The following is a 19,260-nucleotide window of genomic DNA, read 5'->3' on the forward strand; positions in this document are numbered from 1 at the left end:
TGGAGATGATAACATGACAACCCCCCTCCCTCCTCCTCTCTCTTTAGACACCAGCCTGTGTCTCCTCCTCCTGCACAGACATTTGTGTCACCTAACGACAATTTCATTCAAAAATCCAGATATTTATATATTTATGTGTCATAAAAAAAACAGTTTTGGATACCAGAGAGCACACTCTTACGGTGTAGTGAACTACATGAAGGGTGTTTCCGTTTTCAAAATATTAACGTAGGAAAAAAACTGATTTGATTGAGGACTATTTGTTTAGAACACCTGTCTCGCTCTCCTGTTGTCCTGGCCAAACTCGCTGCAGCAATAAGTGAGTGTAATTTTAGCACCAAAAAACACCTTTTTTTTTTCTTCTATTTTTGCATTGAGTGTTTTTAGTTGTTGTTGATGTTTGTTGCTTTTTCCATTTGTCTAACAACTCCTGTACATTTTGTACAAAGACTCAAATAACAGCTATAAAAGCAGAGTGTAACACTGTCTGACTCCCAGTACATGTGTGCACACACGGACGCGCGCACACACACACGGAGTGGCGGGTTGAATATAAGTTAATTATCCTAATTGATACTACGAATTTGACCGGGTAAAACAATAGTAAAAGGAAATACAATTATAGATTGTCTTTGTGACAGCTAGAAACATTCCTATAATAGGACACCGTGTAAGTGCGTCATTACACACCGCATTGCATTCATTGCTTCAAGTCGCCCTACAGAGAGACGGCCATCGAAAAATCTTAAGGAGATACGGCATTTTTCTACGGGTCAAATGCCGTCTGTGCCCCGGTACTCTCCAGAATGAGCTGCTTTTTAGCTATTAGAAAGTTAGTGGACTGTTTTATACTAAGGCCTACGTGCCATTTAGGTGAACGTTTAACTTGTATCAAAACGTGCTGGCTGCGCAGCAGCATCGACAGAATATAGCTGTATCAAGGTCAACTTAGCAAAAACACAAAGAAAACTGCAAAGAAATGTAGCCTACATAAAAACACATTAATAACATGACACTAAAAAACAAATCAGTCTGAATCAATAACAAACGGACTTAACGCATTCCATTCCACGCCTGACGGGCTGGACATTGCTTCAATTTAGATAATGTAACATTGGCGAGACAGCTTCAGATATACAGAGAAGGCCAGGGTGTTTTGCCATATTTAGAAAATACTAAGTGTTTTTTTAAAGCCTCCCCAACCCAGAAGATGGAGCTAATCTCTGAAGCAGATGCACGAGACCGACGGAACATCCTCTTCCGTTGGTCTTCCCCTCTGCAAACTTCCATCCATTGGCGCGCTCCAGTTTACTGCTCCCCTCCCCGGTAGACCGAAACGGGCTACCCAGGTTGTACGGGTGACAATATGGCAGGCATGAGTGCGGCGGGTCCTAGGCCGGGTTCGGCTTCTGGACCGGTCCAACAAGGACTGAAGGAAGCGTTAATCGAGACCCTGACGGCTATTTTGTCGCCTGTGCAAGAAGCGCGAGCCGCAGCAGAAGAACAAATTAAAGTGTTGGAAGTGACAGAGGGTAAGAGCGAGCTAACTTAAGCGAGAGGGTGTGATGACAGCAGCAAGCTTCGCATGTACATTGTGGCCTTAGGAATGGCGACATATTTAAATACTTTCATGCATGATCGGTTTTATTTAAATTGGCTATATTCCAGCCACTATTGTAGTCTAACTAGGTAGATAACTACCACTAGTACAACTCAAACTAATACTGTAGATAAGTAGCTCACTCCTATGTGATTATGCTCCACCGCTAGCCAACTAGCTAATGCAAGTTGACTGAAGTTGTCATCATGACGCTAGCTAGCTAGCTGGCTTGTTGGACAGCTGGTTAGCGTGTGTTGTGTACAGGAGTTTTTCCAGTTATTGTTATATTTGCCTAGCTAGCTACTGGTACTCTAACTTCAAGCAACAGGACGGCTAGCCTGGTTGGCTAACTAGCTTGCTACCAACCATGCGGATCCCACTCACTGAAACTGCTGGCTACACCCTCACAGTTGAATGTGTGCTGGGTAACTTCCTCCCTGCAAACCTGGACGTTTTAATTTCTTAAAAAATGAAACAGGACCATTCTTGTACGCTTTTAAAAAAACAATGGCTGCTAGCGTCGCTCCTGCGAGGTCAGAAATACTGTCGTCATGACGACCACTAAATTAGGATGGACAGTTCCCGCGAAGACGGCTCCCGCTGTCCTCGTGGGTGGCTTTCCAGCCTACTGCCTTACAGACGGCACCACACTGCACTAGGGATAACATGTCTATTGTCTGATTACCACATAAAATCCACTACGAATCAATAAATTAATTCATTTGTGGCCGCTCAAGAACCGTTGGCTTAGCTGTATAGTCATAGGTTAGCCAGCTCGTCTCGGTCGTGTGTGTAGTCATTCAGTCACGCAATACATCCTTGTATACTATGGCCTATGGCATGTCCATAAGGACAGTATGCAGTGCTTTTGTCCCAAACTTTTCTCTGGTGCCGCTAAACGGCTGATTGTGCATGCTGTCTGGATATACTGCGGTGTCCCCTGGTCTCTTTCAGAGGAAGGATGTATGGGGTCGTCAGCATTAGCATTGTCTCCCTGGCTGTGATGTCACTTTCTCTTTAATCCACTGACTGAGAGTAATGGCACAGGGATGAATCTCACTGTCCTTATCACCGTTCTGTCTCGCCCCTCTGTCTCTCAGCCCCCTTCACCTCTCTGTTACCCCCCTTCTCTCTCCCCCTTCTCTCCCCCCTTTGCTCTCCCCCCCCCCCCCTTCTCTCTCCCCATTCTCTCGCCTCATTCTCTCTCCCCCTTCTCTCACATTCTCTTTCTCAATCCCAAGCTCTCCTGTTTTAACACCAGAGGAGATAAACAAGGCTTTATTCAGTCGGTTCTGTCACAAACATAAGTTTTAACCCAAAAAATTACCTTCTGAACCAGCGAAAGACACAGGACCAGTGCACCAACTACTCATGAGATTCCTGTGGTCCGGAAGAAAATAAGATAAACAATTCAAATTTCAACAATTCAAATTTCTATTTGACTATAGAAATGTCCCAAAGCCGTGATTTACATCTGTGTGGCTGGGCCTTCCTAAAACTTGGACACTTGTTTGAAATACCTGGGCAGGGCCACGGCACCTGTGTCCTGTTTGGTGTGTGTGTACTCTACTGTCTCATCCCTCCATCAATGACCCTGTGCTGATGCTGTTTCCATGGTTAATTTTGCAGAGTTTGGAGTCCACCTAGCGGAGTTGACTGTGGATCCGCAGGGAGCTCTCGCTATCCGTCAGGTGAGCGCAACATAACCTTAGCTTGTAGTGCTAGCTATCCTTCAGGTGAGCGCAACATAACCTTAGCTTGTAGTGCTAGCTATCCTTCAGGTGAGCGCAACATAACCTTAGCTTGTAGTGCTAGCTATCCTTCAGGTGAGCGCAGCATAACCTTAGCTTGTAGCACTAGCTATCCTTCAGGTGAGCGCAACATAACCTTAGCTTGTAGTGCTAACTATCATTCAGGCCAGCGCAACATAACCTTAGCTGCTAGTACTAGCTATTTGTCAGGTGAGTCGTTGCGTGCGAGGATCCTCGTTCAAACACAGGTGTGGGCAAGTGGAGGAAGTGATACTGACATGTGACGCCATGACACCCTTGTCTCAAATCTTCTTTTTCTTTATCCTCCTTTCTCTCTATCCTTCTCTTCCCCCTCTCCTCATCCCTCCCCTCTCTATCCCTCCCCTCTCTCTATCCCTCCCCTCCTCCCTCCCCTTCTATCCCTCTCCTCCTCCCTCCCCTCTCTCTATCCCTCTCCTCCCTCCCCTCTTTCTCTCCCTCCGCCTCCTCTCCAGCTGGCCTCGGTCATCCTGAAGCAGTATGTGGAAACTCACTGGTGCTCCCAGTCGGAGAAGTACCGTCCACCAGAGACGTCAGACAGGGTAAGAGACCAGCAGCTGTCCTCACGTCAACAAACAACAACAAATACACATAAAATACCACCCCCCTCACCCTGCTCCACTGTAATACTGCCCTACCACCTTCCTCACCCTGCTCCACTGTAATACTGCCCTACCACCTTCCTCACCCTGCTCCACTGTAATACTGCCCTACCACCTTCCTCACCCTGCTCCACTGTAATACTGCCCTACCACCCTCCTCACCCTGCTCCACTGTAATACTGCCCTACCACCCTCCTCACCCTGCTCCACTGTAACCCTGCCCTACCACCCCTCACCCTGCTCCACTGTAATACTGCCCTACCACCCCTCACCCTGCTCCACTGTAATACTGCCCTACCACCCTCCTCACCCTGCTCCACTGTAACCCTGCCCTACCACCCCTCACCCTGCTCCACTGTAATACTGCCCTCCCACCGCCCCTCCAGGCCAAGGCAGCGATCAGGGACCTGCTCCCCGGGGGGCTGAGGGAGGCCATCAGTAAGGTGCGCTCCAGCGTGGCCTACGCCGTGTCTGCCATCGCCCACTGGGACTGGCCAGAGGCCTGGCCCCAGCTCTTCACTCTGCTCATGGACATGCTGGTCAGCGGGGACGTACACGCCGTGCACGGGGCCATGAGGGTCCTAACAGGTACACACACACACACACACACACAGGTACATTCAGGTATACACACACACACACTGGTCCTCACACACACACACACTGGTCCTCACACACACACACACACACACACACAGGTACATTCAGGTATACACACACACACACTGGTCCTCACACACACACACACACACACACACACACACACACAGGTACATTCAGGTATACACACACACACTGGTCCTCACACACACACACACTGGTCCTCACACACACACACACACACACACACACACACACACACACACACACAGGTACATTCAGGTATACACACACACACTGGTCCTCACACACACACACACTGGTCCTCACACACACACACACACAGGTACATTCAGGTATACACACACACACACTGGTCCTCACACACACACACACACACTGGTCCTCACACACACACACACACACTGGTCCTCACAGTTACACACACACTGGTCCTCACAGTTACACACACACACACACTGGTCCTCACAGTTACACACACACACACACACACACACACACACACACACACACACACACACAGGTACATTCAGGTATACACACACACACACTGGTCCTCACACACACACACACTGGTCCTCACACACACACACACACACACACACACAGGTACATTTAGGTATACACACACACACACTGGTCCTCACACACACATACACTGGTCCTCACAGTTACACACACACACACACACACACTGGTCCTCACAGTTACACACACACTGGTCCTCACAGTTACACACACACACACACTGGTCCTCACAGTTACACACACACACACACTGGTCCTCACAGTTACACACACACACACACTGGTCCTCACAGTTACACACACACACACTGGTCCTCACAGTTACACACACACACACACTGGTCCTCACAGTTACACACACACACACTGGTCCTCACAGTTACACACACACACACTGGTCCTCACACACACACTCAGACCCTCAGGGGCACACACACAGGAGTAAATAAGTCTGTCTCTGCAGAGTTCACCCGTGAGGTCACAGACACGCAGATGCCCCTGGTTGCCCCGGTGATACTGCCAGAGATGTACAAGATCTTCACCATGGCAGAGGTGCGGGTCCAGAGCTGTGTGTGTGTGTGGAGGAATACTGTGATATGTATGAGTGTGTGTAGTGTTACTGTGTTAATGTAGGTGGTTCAGAGCTGTGTGTGTGTGGAAGAAAATAGTGTTGTGTGTGTGTGATGTCATCCCTGCCGTGTGTGTGTGTGTGTGTCGTAGGTCTACAGTATCCGTACGCGTGCCAGGGCCGTGGAGATCTTCACCACCTGTGCCAACCTCATCTGTGCTATCGAGGAGCTGGAGAAGGTGATGTCAGACTGTCTCACACACACACACACACACACACTTTGTGAATGGTGATCTGAGGGATTGGCTTTATAACTGACCTGGTGTGTGTGTGTTCAGGGGGCAGCCAAGGCGCTGATCTTCCCCGTGGTGCAGCAGTTTACACAGGCCTTCATCCAGGCGCTGCAGATGCCCGACGGAGCTTCCTCCGACAGCGGCCTCAAGATGGAGGTGCTGAAGGTGAGCCGCAGGGAATCCTGGGAAATGGAGTCCTAGAAGGCCTCCATCAGCAGAGCCTGCCTGGGAGTGTTTGACGTGTGTGTGCGAGGGGCTGGGTGTGTAGATGGAGGAGGGGGTGTGTGATACTCATAATCCTGATCTCTCCTCCCTGCTTCCTTCCCCCTCCTCGTTCTCCCCCCCCCCCCCCAGGCAGTGACGGCTCTAGTGAAGAACTTCCCCAGGCCTATGTTGTCGTCTATGCAGCAGATCCTGCCCATCGTCTGGAACACCCTGACAGAGAGCGCCGCCTTATATCCTTCTGACTCCTCCCTCTTTTCACTTGGTTCGCTTTCTCTCTCTCTCTCTTTATCCCTCCCTCTCTCTCTCTTTCCCTCTCTCTCTCCCTCCCTCTTTTTCCCTCACTCTCTCTAAAGCTCTCTCTCTCTCCCTCTTTCTCCCTCCCACTGTCTTAATCGCTCTCTCTTTCTCCCTCTCTCTTTCTCTCCCATTCCCTGTTGTTCTTGTTCTCCCTCCCTCATGTTTGTGTCACCCTGTCTGATAAGAAACTCTCACCATCAGGAAGCAGAAAAACCCAGAGCTGGAGTTGTGGTCATTTAGAACTGACCACCTTTTTGAGGTTTTTCACAGAGCCTGTTTGTTCTAAAACTGTATTAGGATGGATGGAAGCCAGCTTGTTGATGTGGTGCTGTCTGGGATGACCTTAACCCAGTGTTACCTATGTGAGGACGGAGGTCAACTACACAGAGGAGGTGGACGATCCTGTGGACTCTGATGGTAAGGACGCGTTTGGACACGTTTATGTTTCATTCTTCCTGCACATGCTCTCCCCTCTGGTGTGTTCTTCCATTCCTCACTGAGAGCTTTGGGGTCGTTTGTCGTCTTCTCTGAGCGTTTAGGGTTAGGTCGGTTAGCGGTTCTGATCCGTGGGCAACTGCAAAGCCCTGTGTGATGTACTTTGTTAAAAGCTGAGATGTCAGACCTCACGTGTTTGTGTTCCAGGTGAGGTTCTGGGCTTTGAGAACCTGGTGTTCAGCATCTTTGAGTTTGTTCACACCCTGCTGGAGAACAGCAAGTTCAAGAGCACGGTGAAGAAAGCCCTGCCTGACCTCATCTACTACATCATTCTGTACATGCAGATCACAGAGGACCAGGTACACACTGCACCCCGAGGGGAGGGGGGGCTGAGGGTGTGTGTGTGTGAGAGAGAGAGAGAGAGTCTGAGTGTGTGTGTGTGGGAGAGAGAGAGTCTGAGTGTGTGTGTGTGTATGTGTGTGTGTGTGTGGGAGAGAGAGAGTCTGAGTGTGTGTGTGTGTGTGTGAGAGAGAGAGAGTCTGAGTGTGTGTGTGTGTGTGGGGGGGGTGGAATGTGTGTGTGTGTCTGAGGTTTTGAGCGTGTGTGCATGTGCCATTTAGCTTGAGTTCCTCATCCTCAGAGTGTTGTGTGTGTGTGTGTGTGTGTGTGAGCAGATCAAGGCGTGGACAGCGAACCCCCAGCAGTTTGTGGAGGACGAGGATGACGACACCTTCTCCTACTCTGTCAGAATCTCTGCCCAGGACCTGCTGCTGGTCAGTCTACAGACACCCAAGAAATCACAACGTCACAGAAAAACAAAACATTGAAAACATTCAGTAGTTTCTGTCCTCGCTGCTTTAATCATTAACTGACAATACGAATGTTTTACAGTTTACGGTAAATAGTTCACATTTAGCGGCAATGTCGCTAGATTGAGCAACTTTTCACCTTCCATAGTGACAAAAAATGATATCTAACGAGTTTCTGCTACTTTGGAAATCTCAGTTTTAGTTGAGCTGCAGCAAATGAAATGTAATTGTACTTCTATGTAGTTAAAGCCACCTAGGCACAGCCAGCGCTCTCAGAATCAATGTTTTAGTTTTGTTCATTTGTGCTGAAAAAAACATTTGTTGTATTGTTTTTTTATGGGTCACAGACACTCGTCCATTCTACATTCTGAATCATGTTGGTTAACAGTCGCTAACGATTGTCGGTTATCAGTCATTCATCCCTAATTCCGATAGAAACAAGGCAGTCGATCTGATTCAGTCGCTGACGCTTGCTCACTTTGCTTGTGAAGTGGAGGCAGTCAGAGTTAGAGAATGAGTTAGTCCTGGGTATCGATGTCTACATAACACTACCCAGCAGACTGGGGTTTGATGTTAACAAGTTGATGTAATTGATCTGGATCTAAATCCTATATAAATGCTCATAATCCTTTATAATCCTAAATCTTCTGTAAATGGCCCTGTAATCAGCAAACGCTCTAACCGCTGAGCTACACTCCGCTACGTGGGCGTGTCCCAGGCTGGTTTCTCCTGAATTGTGCTCTTGGCTTTGGGGGGGTATTCCAGAAAGCAGGTTATGCAACATAACCGGGTAAGTTAACCCACCAGCTGATTCACAGCAACCTACTGGCAATGTTGCTACAACGCTGGGTGTCACTGGTGAGTTAACTTACCCAGGTATGTCACATAACCTGCTTTCTGGAATATCCCTATGGTGCATGGTTTTAACCTGAATGTTTTTCCCCATCTTCTTCCTCCTCCCCCTCCCCCTTCTTCTTCCTCCTCCCTCCTCTTCCCCCCCCCCCTTCTTCTTCCTCCTCCCTCCTCTTCCTCCTCCCCCTCCTCCCTCCTCTTCCTCCTCCTCCCTCCCTCCTCTTCCTCCTTCCCCCCTCCTCTTCCTCCTCCTCCCTCCTCCTCCCTCCCTCCTCTTCCTCCTCCCCCCACTTCCTCCCCCTCCTCCTCCCTCCCTCCTCTTCCTCCTCCCCCCACTTCCTCCCCCCCCCCCCCCCCCCCCTCTTCCTCCTCCTCCCTCCCTCCTCTTCCTCCTTCCCCCTCCTCTTCCTCCTCCTCCCTCCTCCTCCGTCCCTCCTCTTCCTCCTCCCCCCACTTCCTCCCCCTCCTCCTCCCTCCCTCCTCTTCCTCCTCCCCCCACTTCCTCCCCCTCCCCCCCCTCCTCTTCCTCCTCCTCCTCCCTCCCTCCTCTTCCTCCTTCCCCCCTCCTCTTCCTCTTCCTCCCTCCTCCTCCCTCCCTCCTCTTCCTCCTCCCCCCACTTCCTCCCCCTCCTCCTCCCTCCCTCCTCTTCCTCCTCCCCCCACTTCCTCCCCCTCCCCCCTCCCCCCCCTCCTCTTCCTCCCCCTCCTCCTCCCTCCCTCCTCTTCCCCCTCCTGGTGTGGTTGCCAGGCGGTTGCTACAGAGTTCCAGAATGAGAGTGCAGCAGCTCTCGCTGCAGCCGCCACCAGACACCTGCAGGAGGCTGAACAGGCCAGGAGCACTGGCAACGAGCACTGGTACACACACACACGCACACACACACACACACACACCAGACACACACACCACACACACACACACACACACACACACCAGACACACACACACACACCAGACACACACACACACACCAGACACACCAGACACACACACACACCACACACACACCACACACACACCAGACACACACACCACACACACCAGACACACACACACACACCACACACACACACACACCGCACCACACACACACCACACACACATACCTACACCAGACACACACACATACCTACACACACACCTACACACTCTCACCAGGGACACACCCACACACACATAGAAACACATTCATGAGTTCCCCCACACACACACTAGCCTAAGAATGGTCGTCACCCCCCAGGTGGAAGGTGCACGAGGCGTGCATGCTGGCGCTGGGCTCCGTTAAGACCGTCATCACGGAGAACGTGAAGAGCGGTAGGATCCAGTTCGACATGCACGGCTTCCTGGCCGGAGTCATCCTCGCAGACCTCAACCTGCCCGGTGAGTCCATCATCCACCTCCCCGAGACTCATCCCCTGAGCATGTGGATGAGGCAGTCACATGATTTAACGAGGGCTTGATCCAATACAATGCATGATCAGAATGGCAGATAAATAGATCACAGGCAATGTATTTATGATTTTTTTTTTTTTTTTTTTCATCCAGGCTATTCATGAAAACCTTTTTGATGTTGTTACTGCCCTCATTGTCCCCCTCCTCCCCTCAGCGGCCTCCCCCTTCCTGCTGGGCCGGGCGTTGTGGGCGGCCAGCCGCTTCACAGCGGCCATGTCTCCTGAGCTCATCCAGCAGTTCCTCCAGGCCACGGTCAGCGGGCTGCACACCTCCCAGCCCCCCTCCGTACGAATCTCTGCAGTCAGGGCCATCTGGGGGTGAGACCAACTCTGCTGTACTCTACTGTTCTCTGCCCTGCTGGACTACACTCTGTAAAACACTACTGTTATCTGCTACACTCGCTGATATGTACTCTAGTCTTCTCTGCTATACTCTGCTCTTCTGTTCTCTAGTCTATTCTATCTACTATATTCTACTTTTCTCTACTGCTGACTATAATAGGACTATAACAGGTCAAGGTAGCAGGACTGACTGTGTGTGTGTGTGTGTGTGTGTGTGTGTCTTCCTCTGTGTCTGTGTGTCTTCCTCTGTGTCTGTCTGTCTGTGTGTGTGTGTCTTCCTCTGTGTGTGTGTGTGTGTGTGTGTGTGTCTTCCTCTGTGTGTGTGTGTCTTCCTCTGTGTCTGTCTGACTGTCTGTGTGTGTCTTCCTCTGTGTCTGTCTGTCTGTCTGTGTGTGTGTGTCTTCCTCTGTGTCTGTCTGTCTGTGTGTGTCTTCCTCTGTGTCTGTCTGTCTGTGTGTGTCTTCCTCTGTGTCTGTCTGTCTGTGTGTGTCTTCCTCTGTGTCTGTCTGTCTGTGTGTGTCTTCCTCTGTGTCTGTCTGTCTGTGTGTGTGTGTCTTCCTCTGTGTCTGTCTGTCTGTGTGTGTGTGTCTTCCTCTGTGTCTGTCTGTCTGTGTGTGTCTTCCTCTGTGTCTGTCTGTCTGTGTGTGTGTGTGTCTTCCTCTGTGTCTGTCTGTCTGTGTGTGTGTGTCTTCCTCTGTGTCTGTCTGTCTGTCTGTGTGTGTGTCTTCCTCTGTGTCTGTCTGTCTGTCTGTGTGTGTGTGTCTTCCTCTGTGTCTGTCTGTCTGTCTGTGTGTGTGTCTTCCTCTGTGTCTGTCTGTCTGTGTGTGTGTGTGTGTCTTCCTCTGTGTCTGTCTGTCTGTCTGTGTGTGTCTTCCTCTGTGTCTGTCTGTCTGTGTGTGTGTGTGTGTGTGTCTTCCTCTGTGTCTGTCTGTCTGTGTGTGTGTGTGTGTCTTCCTCTGTGTCTGTCTGTCTGTCTGTGTGTGTCTTCCTCTGTGTCTGTCTGTCTGTGTGTGTGTGTGTGTGTGTCTTCCTCTGTGTCTGTGTGTGTGTGTGTGTGTGTGTGTCTTCCTCTGTGTCTGTGTGTCTGTGTGTGTGTCTTCCTCTGTGTCTGTCTGTCTGTGTGTGTGTCTTCCTCTGTGTCTGTCTGTCTGTCTGTGTGTGTGTGTCTTCCTCTGTGTCTGTCTGTCTGTCTGTGTGTGTGTCTTCCTCTGTGTCTGTCTGTCTGTCTGTGTGTGTGTGTCTTCCTCTGTGTCTGTCTGACTGTGTGTGTGTGTCTTCCTCTGTGTCTGTCTGTCTGTGTGTGTGTGTCTTCCTCTGTGTCTGTCTGTCTGTGTGTGTGTGTCTTCCTCTGTGTCTGTCTGTCTGTGTGTGTGTGTCTTCCTCTGTGTCTGTCTGTCTGTCTGTGTGTGTCTTCCTCTGTGTCTGTCTGTCTGTCTGTGTGTGTCTTCCTCTGTGTCTGTCTGTCTGTCTGTGTGTGTGTGTCTTCCTCTGTGTCTGTCTGTCTGTCTGTCTGTGTGTGTGTGTCTTCCTCTGTGTCTGTCTGTCTGTGTGTGTGTGTGTGTGTGTCTTCCTCTGTGTCTGTCTGTCTGTGTGTGTGTCTTCCTCTGTGTCTGTCTGTCTGTGTGTGTGTGTCTTCCTCTGTGTCTGTCTGTGTGTGTGTGTGTCTTCCTCTGTGTCTGTCTGTCTGTGTGTGTGTGTCTTCCTCTGTGTCTGTCTGTCTGTGTGTGTGTGTCTTCCTCTGTGTCTGTCTGTCTGTCTGTGTGTGTGTGTCTTCCTCTGTGTCTGTCTGTGTGTGTGTGTCTTCCTCTGTGTCTGTCTGTCTGTGTGTGTGTGTCTTCCTCTGTGTCTGTCTGTCTGTGTGTGTGTGTCTTCCTCTGTGTCTGTCTGTCTGTCTGTGTGTGTGTGTCTTCCTCTGTGTCTGTCTGTCTGTCTGTGTGTGTGTGTCTTCCTCTGTGTCTGTCTGTCTGTCTGTGTGTGTGTGTCTTCCTCTGTGTCTGTCTGTCTGTGTGTGTGTGTCTTCCTCTCTCTGTGTGTGCTGCAGGTACTGTGACCAGCTGAAGCTCTCTGACAGCACCCACGTGCTGCAGCCCTTCCTCCCCAGCGTGCTGGAGGGGCTGGTGCAGCTGGCGGCCCAGTTCAGCTCCGAGGTGCTCACCCTGGTGCTGGAGACTCTCTGCATCGTCTGCACCGTCGACCCCGCCTTCACCACCAGCGCCGAGAACAAGATCTGCCCCCTCACCATCGCCATCCTGCTCAAGTACAACAACGGTAACTCCTCTTCCTCCTCTTCCTTCTCCCTTTCTCTGAGTCGAGCTGTTTAATTCCAAGGTGGATCTCTCCTCTTACTTCTCTACATCTCTCTCCACTCCTTCTCTCACACCCCTCCATCCCTCCCCCTCCTTCTCTCCCTTTCTCCATCTCTCAAACCTCCAATTCTCCCCCTCCATCTCTCTCCCCTCCATCTCTCCCCTTCCCCATCTCTAAAACCTCCAATTCTCCCCCTCCATCTCACTCCCCCCCCCCCCCCCCCAGACCCGGTGGTGGCGTCCCTGGCCCAGGACATCTTCAGGGAGCTGGCTCAGATCGAGGGCTGCCAGGGCCCCATGCAGCTCCGCCTCATCCCCACGCTGGTCAGCATCATGCAGGCCCCGGCCGACAAGATCCCTGCTGGACTCTGCTCTGTGAGTCTCTTTCACACACACACCCTTACCCCCCCCCACACACACACACACACACACACACACACACCCTTCCCCCCCACACACACCCTTCATACCTGTGCTGGTCCACAGACGGCCATAGACATCCTGACCACGGTGGTGCGTCACTCGAAGCCGCCCCTGTCAGAGCTGCTTGTGTGCCAGGCCTTCCCTGTGGTGGCCCAGTGCACCCTGCGCACCGACGACAACACCACCATGCAGGTAGGGGGGGCATTACCACCATGCAGGTAGGGGGGGACAATACCACCATGCAGGTAGGGGGGGACAATACCACCATGCAGGTAGGGGGGGACAATACCACCATGCAGGTAGGGGGGACAATACCACCATGCAGGTAGGGGGGGGCAATACCACCATGCAGGTAGGGGGGGGCAATACCACCATGCAGGTAGGGGGGGGCAATACCACCATGCAGGTAGGGGGGGGCAATACCACCATGCAGGTAGGGGGGGACAATACCACCATGCAGGTAGGGGGGGACAATACCACCATGCAGGTAGGGGGGGACAATACCACCATGCAGGTAGGGGGGGACAATACCACCATGCAGGTAGGGGGGGACAATACCACCATGCAGGTAGGGGGGGACAATACCACCATGCAGGTAGGGGGGGGCAATACCACCATGCAGGTAGGGGGGGGCAATACCACCATGCAGGTAGGGGGGACAACACCACCATGCAGGTAGGGGGGGGCAATACCACCATGCAGGTAGGGGGGGGCAATACCACCATGCAGGTAGGGGGGGGCAACACCACCATGCAGGTAGGGGGGGACAATACCACCATGCAGGTAGGGGGGGACAATACCACCATGCAGGTAGGGGGGGGCAATACCACCATGCAGGTAGGGGGGGACAACACCACCATGCAGGTAGGGGGGGAAATACCACCATGCAGGTAGGGGGGGAAATACCACCATGCAGGTAGGGGGGAAATACCACCATGCAGGTAGGGGGGGACAACACCACCATGCAGGTAGGGGGGACAACACCACCATGCAGGTAGGGGGGGACAATACCACCATGCAGGTAGGGGGGGACAATACCACCATGCAGGTAGGGGGGGACAATACCACCATGCAGGTAGGGGGGGACAACACCACCATGCAGGTAGGGGGGGGCAATACCACCATGCAGGTAGGGGGGGGCAATACCACCATGCAGGTAGGGGGGGACAACACCACCATGCAGGTAGGGGGGGACAATACCACCATGCAGGTAGGGGGGGACAATACCACCATGCAGGTAGGGGGGGGCAACACCACCATGCAGGTAGGGAGGGGCAACACCACCATGCAGGTAGGGGGGAAATACCACCATGCAGGTAGGGGGGGGACAATACCACCATGCAGGTAGGGGGGGACAATACCACCATGCAGGTAGGGGGGGACAATACCACCATGCAGGTAGGGGGGGACAATACCACCATGCAGGTAGGGGGGGGGCAATACCACCATGCAGGTAGGGGGGAGGGAGGGGAGAGAGGGATGGATTGAAGACAGAAAGACAAATAATACAAATAATAAATTATTAGTAGTACTGGTTTATTTATACTCAATATCAGTCGGTAGACTTTATGGTCCTGAAGAAATCTCCCTGTGTGTGTGTGTGTGTTCATATCCCTCCCTGTGTGTGTGTGTGTGTGTTCATGTCCCTCCCTGTGTGTGTGTGTGTGTGTGTTCATATCCCTCCCTGTGTGTGTGTGTGTGTGTGTTCATGTCCCTCCCTGTGTGTGTGTGTCCCCCTCCAGAATGGCGGGGAGTGTCTCCGTGCGTACGTGTCGGTGGCCCTGGAGCAGGTGGGGGGCTGGTGTGACGAGCAGGGCCACAGCGGGCTGTGGTACGTCATGCAGGTGGTCAGCCAGCTGCTGGACCCGCGCACCTCCGAGTTCACGGCGGCGTTCGTGGGCCGGCTGGTGTCCACGCTGATCTGGCGGGCGGGGACAGAGCTGGGGGAGCAGCTGGACCAGATCCTGAGAGCCGTGCTCAGCAAGATGCAGCAGGCCGAGACCCTCAGCGTCATGCAGGTGGACACGGGAGTCCGCTGCTCCCTGCTCTCCTCCTCCTCCTCCTGACACACTCATGCTCCTATTTTCTTCTCTTTCTCCTTCCTTTTTTTACCCCTTCATGGTATGTTTTTACTCCTTCAATGAAAGTTTAGTGAAACTGTCTGTGTCTCTCTAACTCTTACTACCTCCTCTCCCTTCCCTTCCCTCCCTCCCTCCCGCCTCCCCTCTTCCTCTCCCTCCCTCCCGCCTCCCCTCTTCCCCTCCCTCCCTCCCTCCCTCCCTCCCTCCCTCCCTCCCTCCCTCCCTCCCTCCCTCCCTCCCTCCCTCCCTCCCTCCCTCCCTCCCTCCCTCCCTCCCTCCCTCCCTCCCTCCCTCCCTCCCTCCCTCCCTCCCTCCCTCCCTCCCTCCCTCCCTCCCTCCCTCCCTCCTCCTCCCTCCAGTCTCTGATCATGGTGTTTGCCCACCTGGTCCACTCCCAGCTGGATCCTCTGCTGGAGTTTCTGAGCAGCCTCCCTGGTCCCACGGGGAAGCCTGCGCTGGAGTTTGTCATGGCTGAGTGGATGGGCCGCCAGCACCTGTTCTACGGCCAGTACGAGGGCAAAGTCAGGTGAGCTGCAGCCCGGCCCAGAAACCACACCTGCAGCTGGGTTAGCTGAATGTTTGGCTGTTTCCCCTTTCTCCTCCTCTGCCTCCTCCTCGTGTGTCTGGACCGACCTTTTCATAGGTAGTGGATAGATGGATAGAAATATGGATAGTGTATGTATGTTTGAATCCAACAACAAGTATTTAGATAAGTATATAACTAAGTGTATATTATAACTAGCATTTAGCAGGAATGTAGCCTGTTCTATATTGAAGTGTATGTGTATATCTACATAGTGTGTGTAGTATGTTGTTCCTTCTGACTGTTGTGTGGTCCTCCGGCAGCACGGTGGCGCTGTGCAAACTGCTGCAACACGGCCTCAACACTAACGACAAGCGGCTCCAGGATATCATGGTGAAGGGAGAGGAGATCTTCACCGCAGAGGAGGGCATACGCACACGCTCCAAGTCTGCCAAGAGTAAGACCAGAAACTAGGGGCTTACCAAGACCACAGAGTCTAGGAGTTTCAAAAGATCAGAGAGTTTGGGAAGACCAGAGAGTCTAGGAAGACCAGAGAGTCTAGGAATTTAAGAAGACCAGATAGTCAAGGAGTTTAGGAAGTTTACAAGACCAGAGAATCTAGTATACCAAGACCAGAGAATCTAGCAGAGAAGTAGAGTACTCATCAATGATGCAACTTATTTATTTTTTTACCTTTTAGAAAGTTTCTTTCACAAAAACAAATTCTACCTTTAGAAAAAATTTGAAAACCGTTTTATTTTTCACACACAGTGAAAGGAGGGGAAAGGACTTTTTTTCAAACGTTTTTTTGAAATATATTTTCAACCTTGAGAAACTTGTTTTCCGATTATTATTTTTTTCAACCAGTTCCAAAAAAGCAGTTCAGAACTTGTTTTTCACACACACAGTGAAAGGAGAGGAATTTGTTTAGAAACGTTTAAATTTTTAAATATATTTTAAACCTTTTAGAAACGTTTTTTGATAGTTTTTTTTTAAACCAGTTTTCAAAAAAAACAGTTCAACTGTTCAAACTTTTTCCCCCGCACATAACTCAAAATAAGTTTCTAAACTTTTTGGGGGAAATATTCTGCCTTTGTAGACTAGCTTACGTTAGTTGTGTGTGATGATAGCGAGGAAATGAAAAAAAGACGCGCAAATGCCAAAAAATAATATTGATCAAGCCACCAAATACAGATTAAAACTGAAGTAATGAGCCTGGCTTGAAAATGTAACAAGTAGAAAGTACAGATATTTGTGTAAAAATTGTAAGAAGTTAAACTAAAGTTTCCAGAAAAATGTATTGTCAAGTACAGTAACAAAGTATTGGTTACTTCGTTACTAACCATCTCTGAAGCTGGAGACCAACAGTGACGATGTTCCTCTCCCTCTCAGATCCTGAGCGCTGGACCAACATTCCGCTACTGGTGAAGGTGTTCAAGCTCATCGTCAATGAGCTGTCGTCCGTCGTCGAGGCCAACGCCACCAGGAGCGCAGCAGCAGACTGGAGTCAAGGTACCCTGCGCCCTGACCTCTGAACCTGTCGACCTCTGAACCTGTCGACCTCTGAACCTGTCGACCTCTGAACCTGTCTACCTCTGAACCTGTCTACCTCTGGACCTGTCGACCTCTGAACCTGTCGACCTCTGAACCTGTCGACCTCTGAACTTGTCTACCTCTGCAACCTCTGAACTTGTGAAAATGTGCTTTGCTACCATGGAAAGGTTCACATGAATAATGATGAATGTTTGGGTTTTTAGACTCCGGTGGCATGTGGGAGGAGCAGGACCAGGAGGAGGAAGAGGAAGATGAGGAGGACGATGAGGAAGATCAAGGTTTGAGTGGACAGCTGCTGTCGGATCTCATCGCCTCCAACAAGTATGGTGAGCTGATGAACTTACAAACACCGCATGGAGACGGGGAGGAGGGGAAAGGATATTTGGACTGTTGTGTGTGTGTGTGTGTGTATATAGCAACAATCATGGTGAGATGTTGAGTGATGGCGATGATCAGTATGATAGGGGGAGCAGAGGAAAGGGAGGAAGTATTTTGCTTTCAAAAGAGGATTGGATGGAGGGTTCTGACTTGAATAATGAATAATAACATTTTAGAAGCCCTGCACTGAATAACTGTCACCTGACCTCCAGTACTGTCTCCTTAGATGAGGACTACTATGAAGATGACGATGAAGAAGATCCAGATGCTCTGAAGGACCCTATATACCAGATAGACCTCCAGGTAGGAACCCATATACCAGATAGACCTCCAGGTAGGAACCTATATACCAGATAGACCTCCAGGTAGGAACCTTTATACCAGATAGACCTCCAGGTAGGACCCCATATACCAGATAGATCTCCAGGTAGGAACCTTTATACCAGATAGACCTCCAGGTAGGACCCTATATACCAGATAGACCTCCAGGTAGGACCCCATAGACCTGATGTTCTTGTTGTGGCTGTGTTCTAGGCCTACCTGACAGACTTCCTGACCCAGTTTGCCCAGCAGCCCTGCTACAGCATGTTCTCAGGTCATCTCAACGAGTCTGAGAGGAGAGTCCTGCAGTCCATCGGCATCTAACCTTTGACCTCCCAGACCCCCACCCTATCCCTCACCCACCCAGATCCTTTCTCGCTCTCTCACACGCACCCTATCCCTAAGTCTCTCCTGCCAATGAATTTCCGAACCTTGAGATTCTGACTGACTGCTGAAGGAGTGACAGAGGAGTAAATGTGAAAGAGGCAGACAAGCACTTATCCACCTCCTCTCATCTCCTCCACCTAGCTTGAATAAGGAGGGGGGAAAGACAGGAGAGGAGGTGAAGGTGGAGAAGGAGGGAGAGGAGAGGGAGATCCATGTTGCTCTTAAGAGGACGAGGGCATTGTGGCGCGTGTCTCCTCAAACCTGAGGAGCACTGTTAAGGGTTTGGAGATCTGCTGTGGGACACGAACCACGAACCGACCACTTTCTGTGTCCCATTTGAATCTCGGCCCATTATTTTTGTGCTTCTGTGAAAAAAATAACTACACGAAAAAAAAAAACTTCCACCAAAAGGGCAAAAAGAGACCATGTCGATGGACGATTGGAGAATCTTGACTCTCCGAGCTGAGGAGAAACATTGGCGGCCTTATTTTCCGAAAGAGTTGACTTTTCGGAATTGGAAGGAGGACTTTTACTTCAGCGGTTTCTAGGTGGGTATGAAGGATTCACACTGTCATGGTGACTCACGCAGCCTCGTCATTTCCTTGTACCTGCTGGAGTTTTTGGATGAAATATAAATAAAAGCCCTTGTAGGACACCATTTTACGATTCTATCTCTTTTTTTTATTATTATTATTCCGTCTGGGGAATGGGAGTATCTCTGGTTGTAGCGTTTGTCTATTTTGGAGTTGACGCAGCTACAATTCCTCCCCTGTAGGCCATGTCCCTTTTGGATAAAAAGTCAATAAAAACAAGTTAACTGGAGATTAATAACCTACTGTCTCGATCCTTAAGTGTGTGTTATTCTGTGCAACAGAC

At 50.9% G+C, this 19,260-nt stretch overlaps 1 protein-coding gene across 1 annotated transcript; it reads left to right on the forward strand.

Annotated features, from left to right (window-relative positions):
- The first annotated feature begins 1,269 nt into the window (after positions 1–1,269).
- ipo9 (importin 9) lies at positions 1,270–19,042 on the forward strand. Its single transcript, XM_084704596.1, has 24 exons — positions 1,270–1,532; positions 3,230–3,291; positions 3,846–3,932; positions 4,379–4,580; positions 5,605–5,693; positions 5,862–5,948; positions 6,048–6,167; positions 6,357–6,457; positions 6,883–6,941; positions 7,167–7,318; positions 7,634–7,732; positions 9,369–9,475; positions 9,859–9,998; positions 10,225–10,387; positions 12,453–12,679; positions 12,944–13,092; positions 13,204–13,332; positions 14,883–15,158; positions 15,581–15,747; positions 16,068–16,201; positions 17,137–17,256; positions 17,502–17,624; positions 17,903–17,979; positions 18,211–19,042. The coding sequence occupies exons 1-24, from the start codon at positions 1,367–1,369 to the stop codon at positions 18,319–18,321; spliced, it is 3,147 nt and encodes a 1,048-aa protein (XP_084560722.1). The 5' UTR covers positions 1,270–1,366; the 3' UTR covers positions 18,322–19,042.
- The last annotated feature ends 218 nt before the right edge of the window (positions 19,043–19,260 follow it).

The sequence above is a fragment of the Hypomesus nipponensis genome, chromosome 9 (assembly GCF_054491055.1).
Source record: "Hypomesus nipponensis isolate SF chromosome 9, ASM5449105v1, whole genome shotgun sequence".
Lineage (NCBI taxonomy): Eukaryota > Metazoa > Chordata > Actinopteri > Osmeriformes > Osmeridae > Hypomesus > Hypomesus nipponensis.

Excerpts from the sequence above, each read along its gene's own strand:
- ipo9 (XM_084704596.1), top strand. The coding sequence starts at position 1,367 with ATGGCAGGCATGAGTGCGGCGGGTCCTAGGCCGGGTTCGGCTTCTGGA. Across the intron at positions 3,292-3,845 it reads GAGCTCTCGCTATCCGTCAG|CTGGCCTCGGTCATCCTGAA; the intron begins GTGAGCGCAACA and ends CCTCCTCTCCAG. Across the intron at positions 6,942-7,166 it reads CGATCCTGTGGACTCTGATG|GTGAGGTTCTGGGCTTTGAG; the intron begins GTAAGGACGCGT and ends TTTGTGTTCCAG.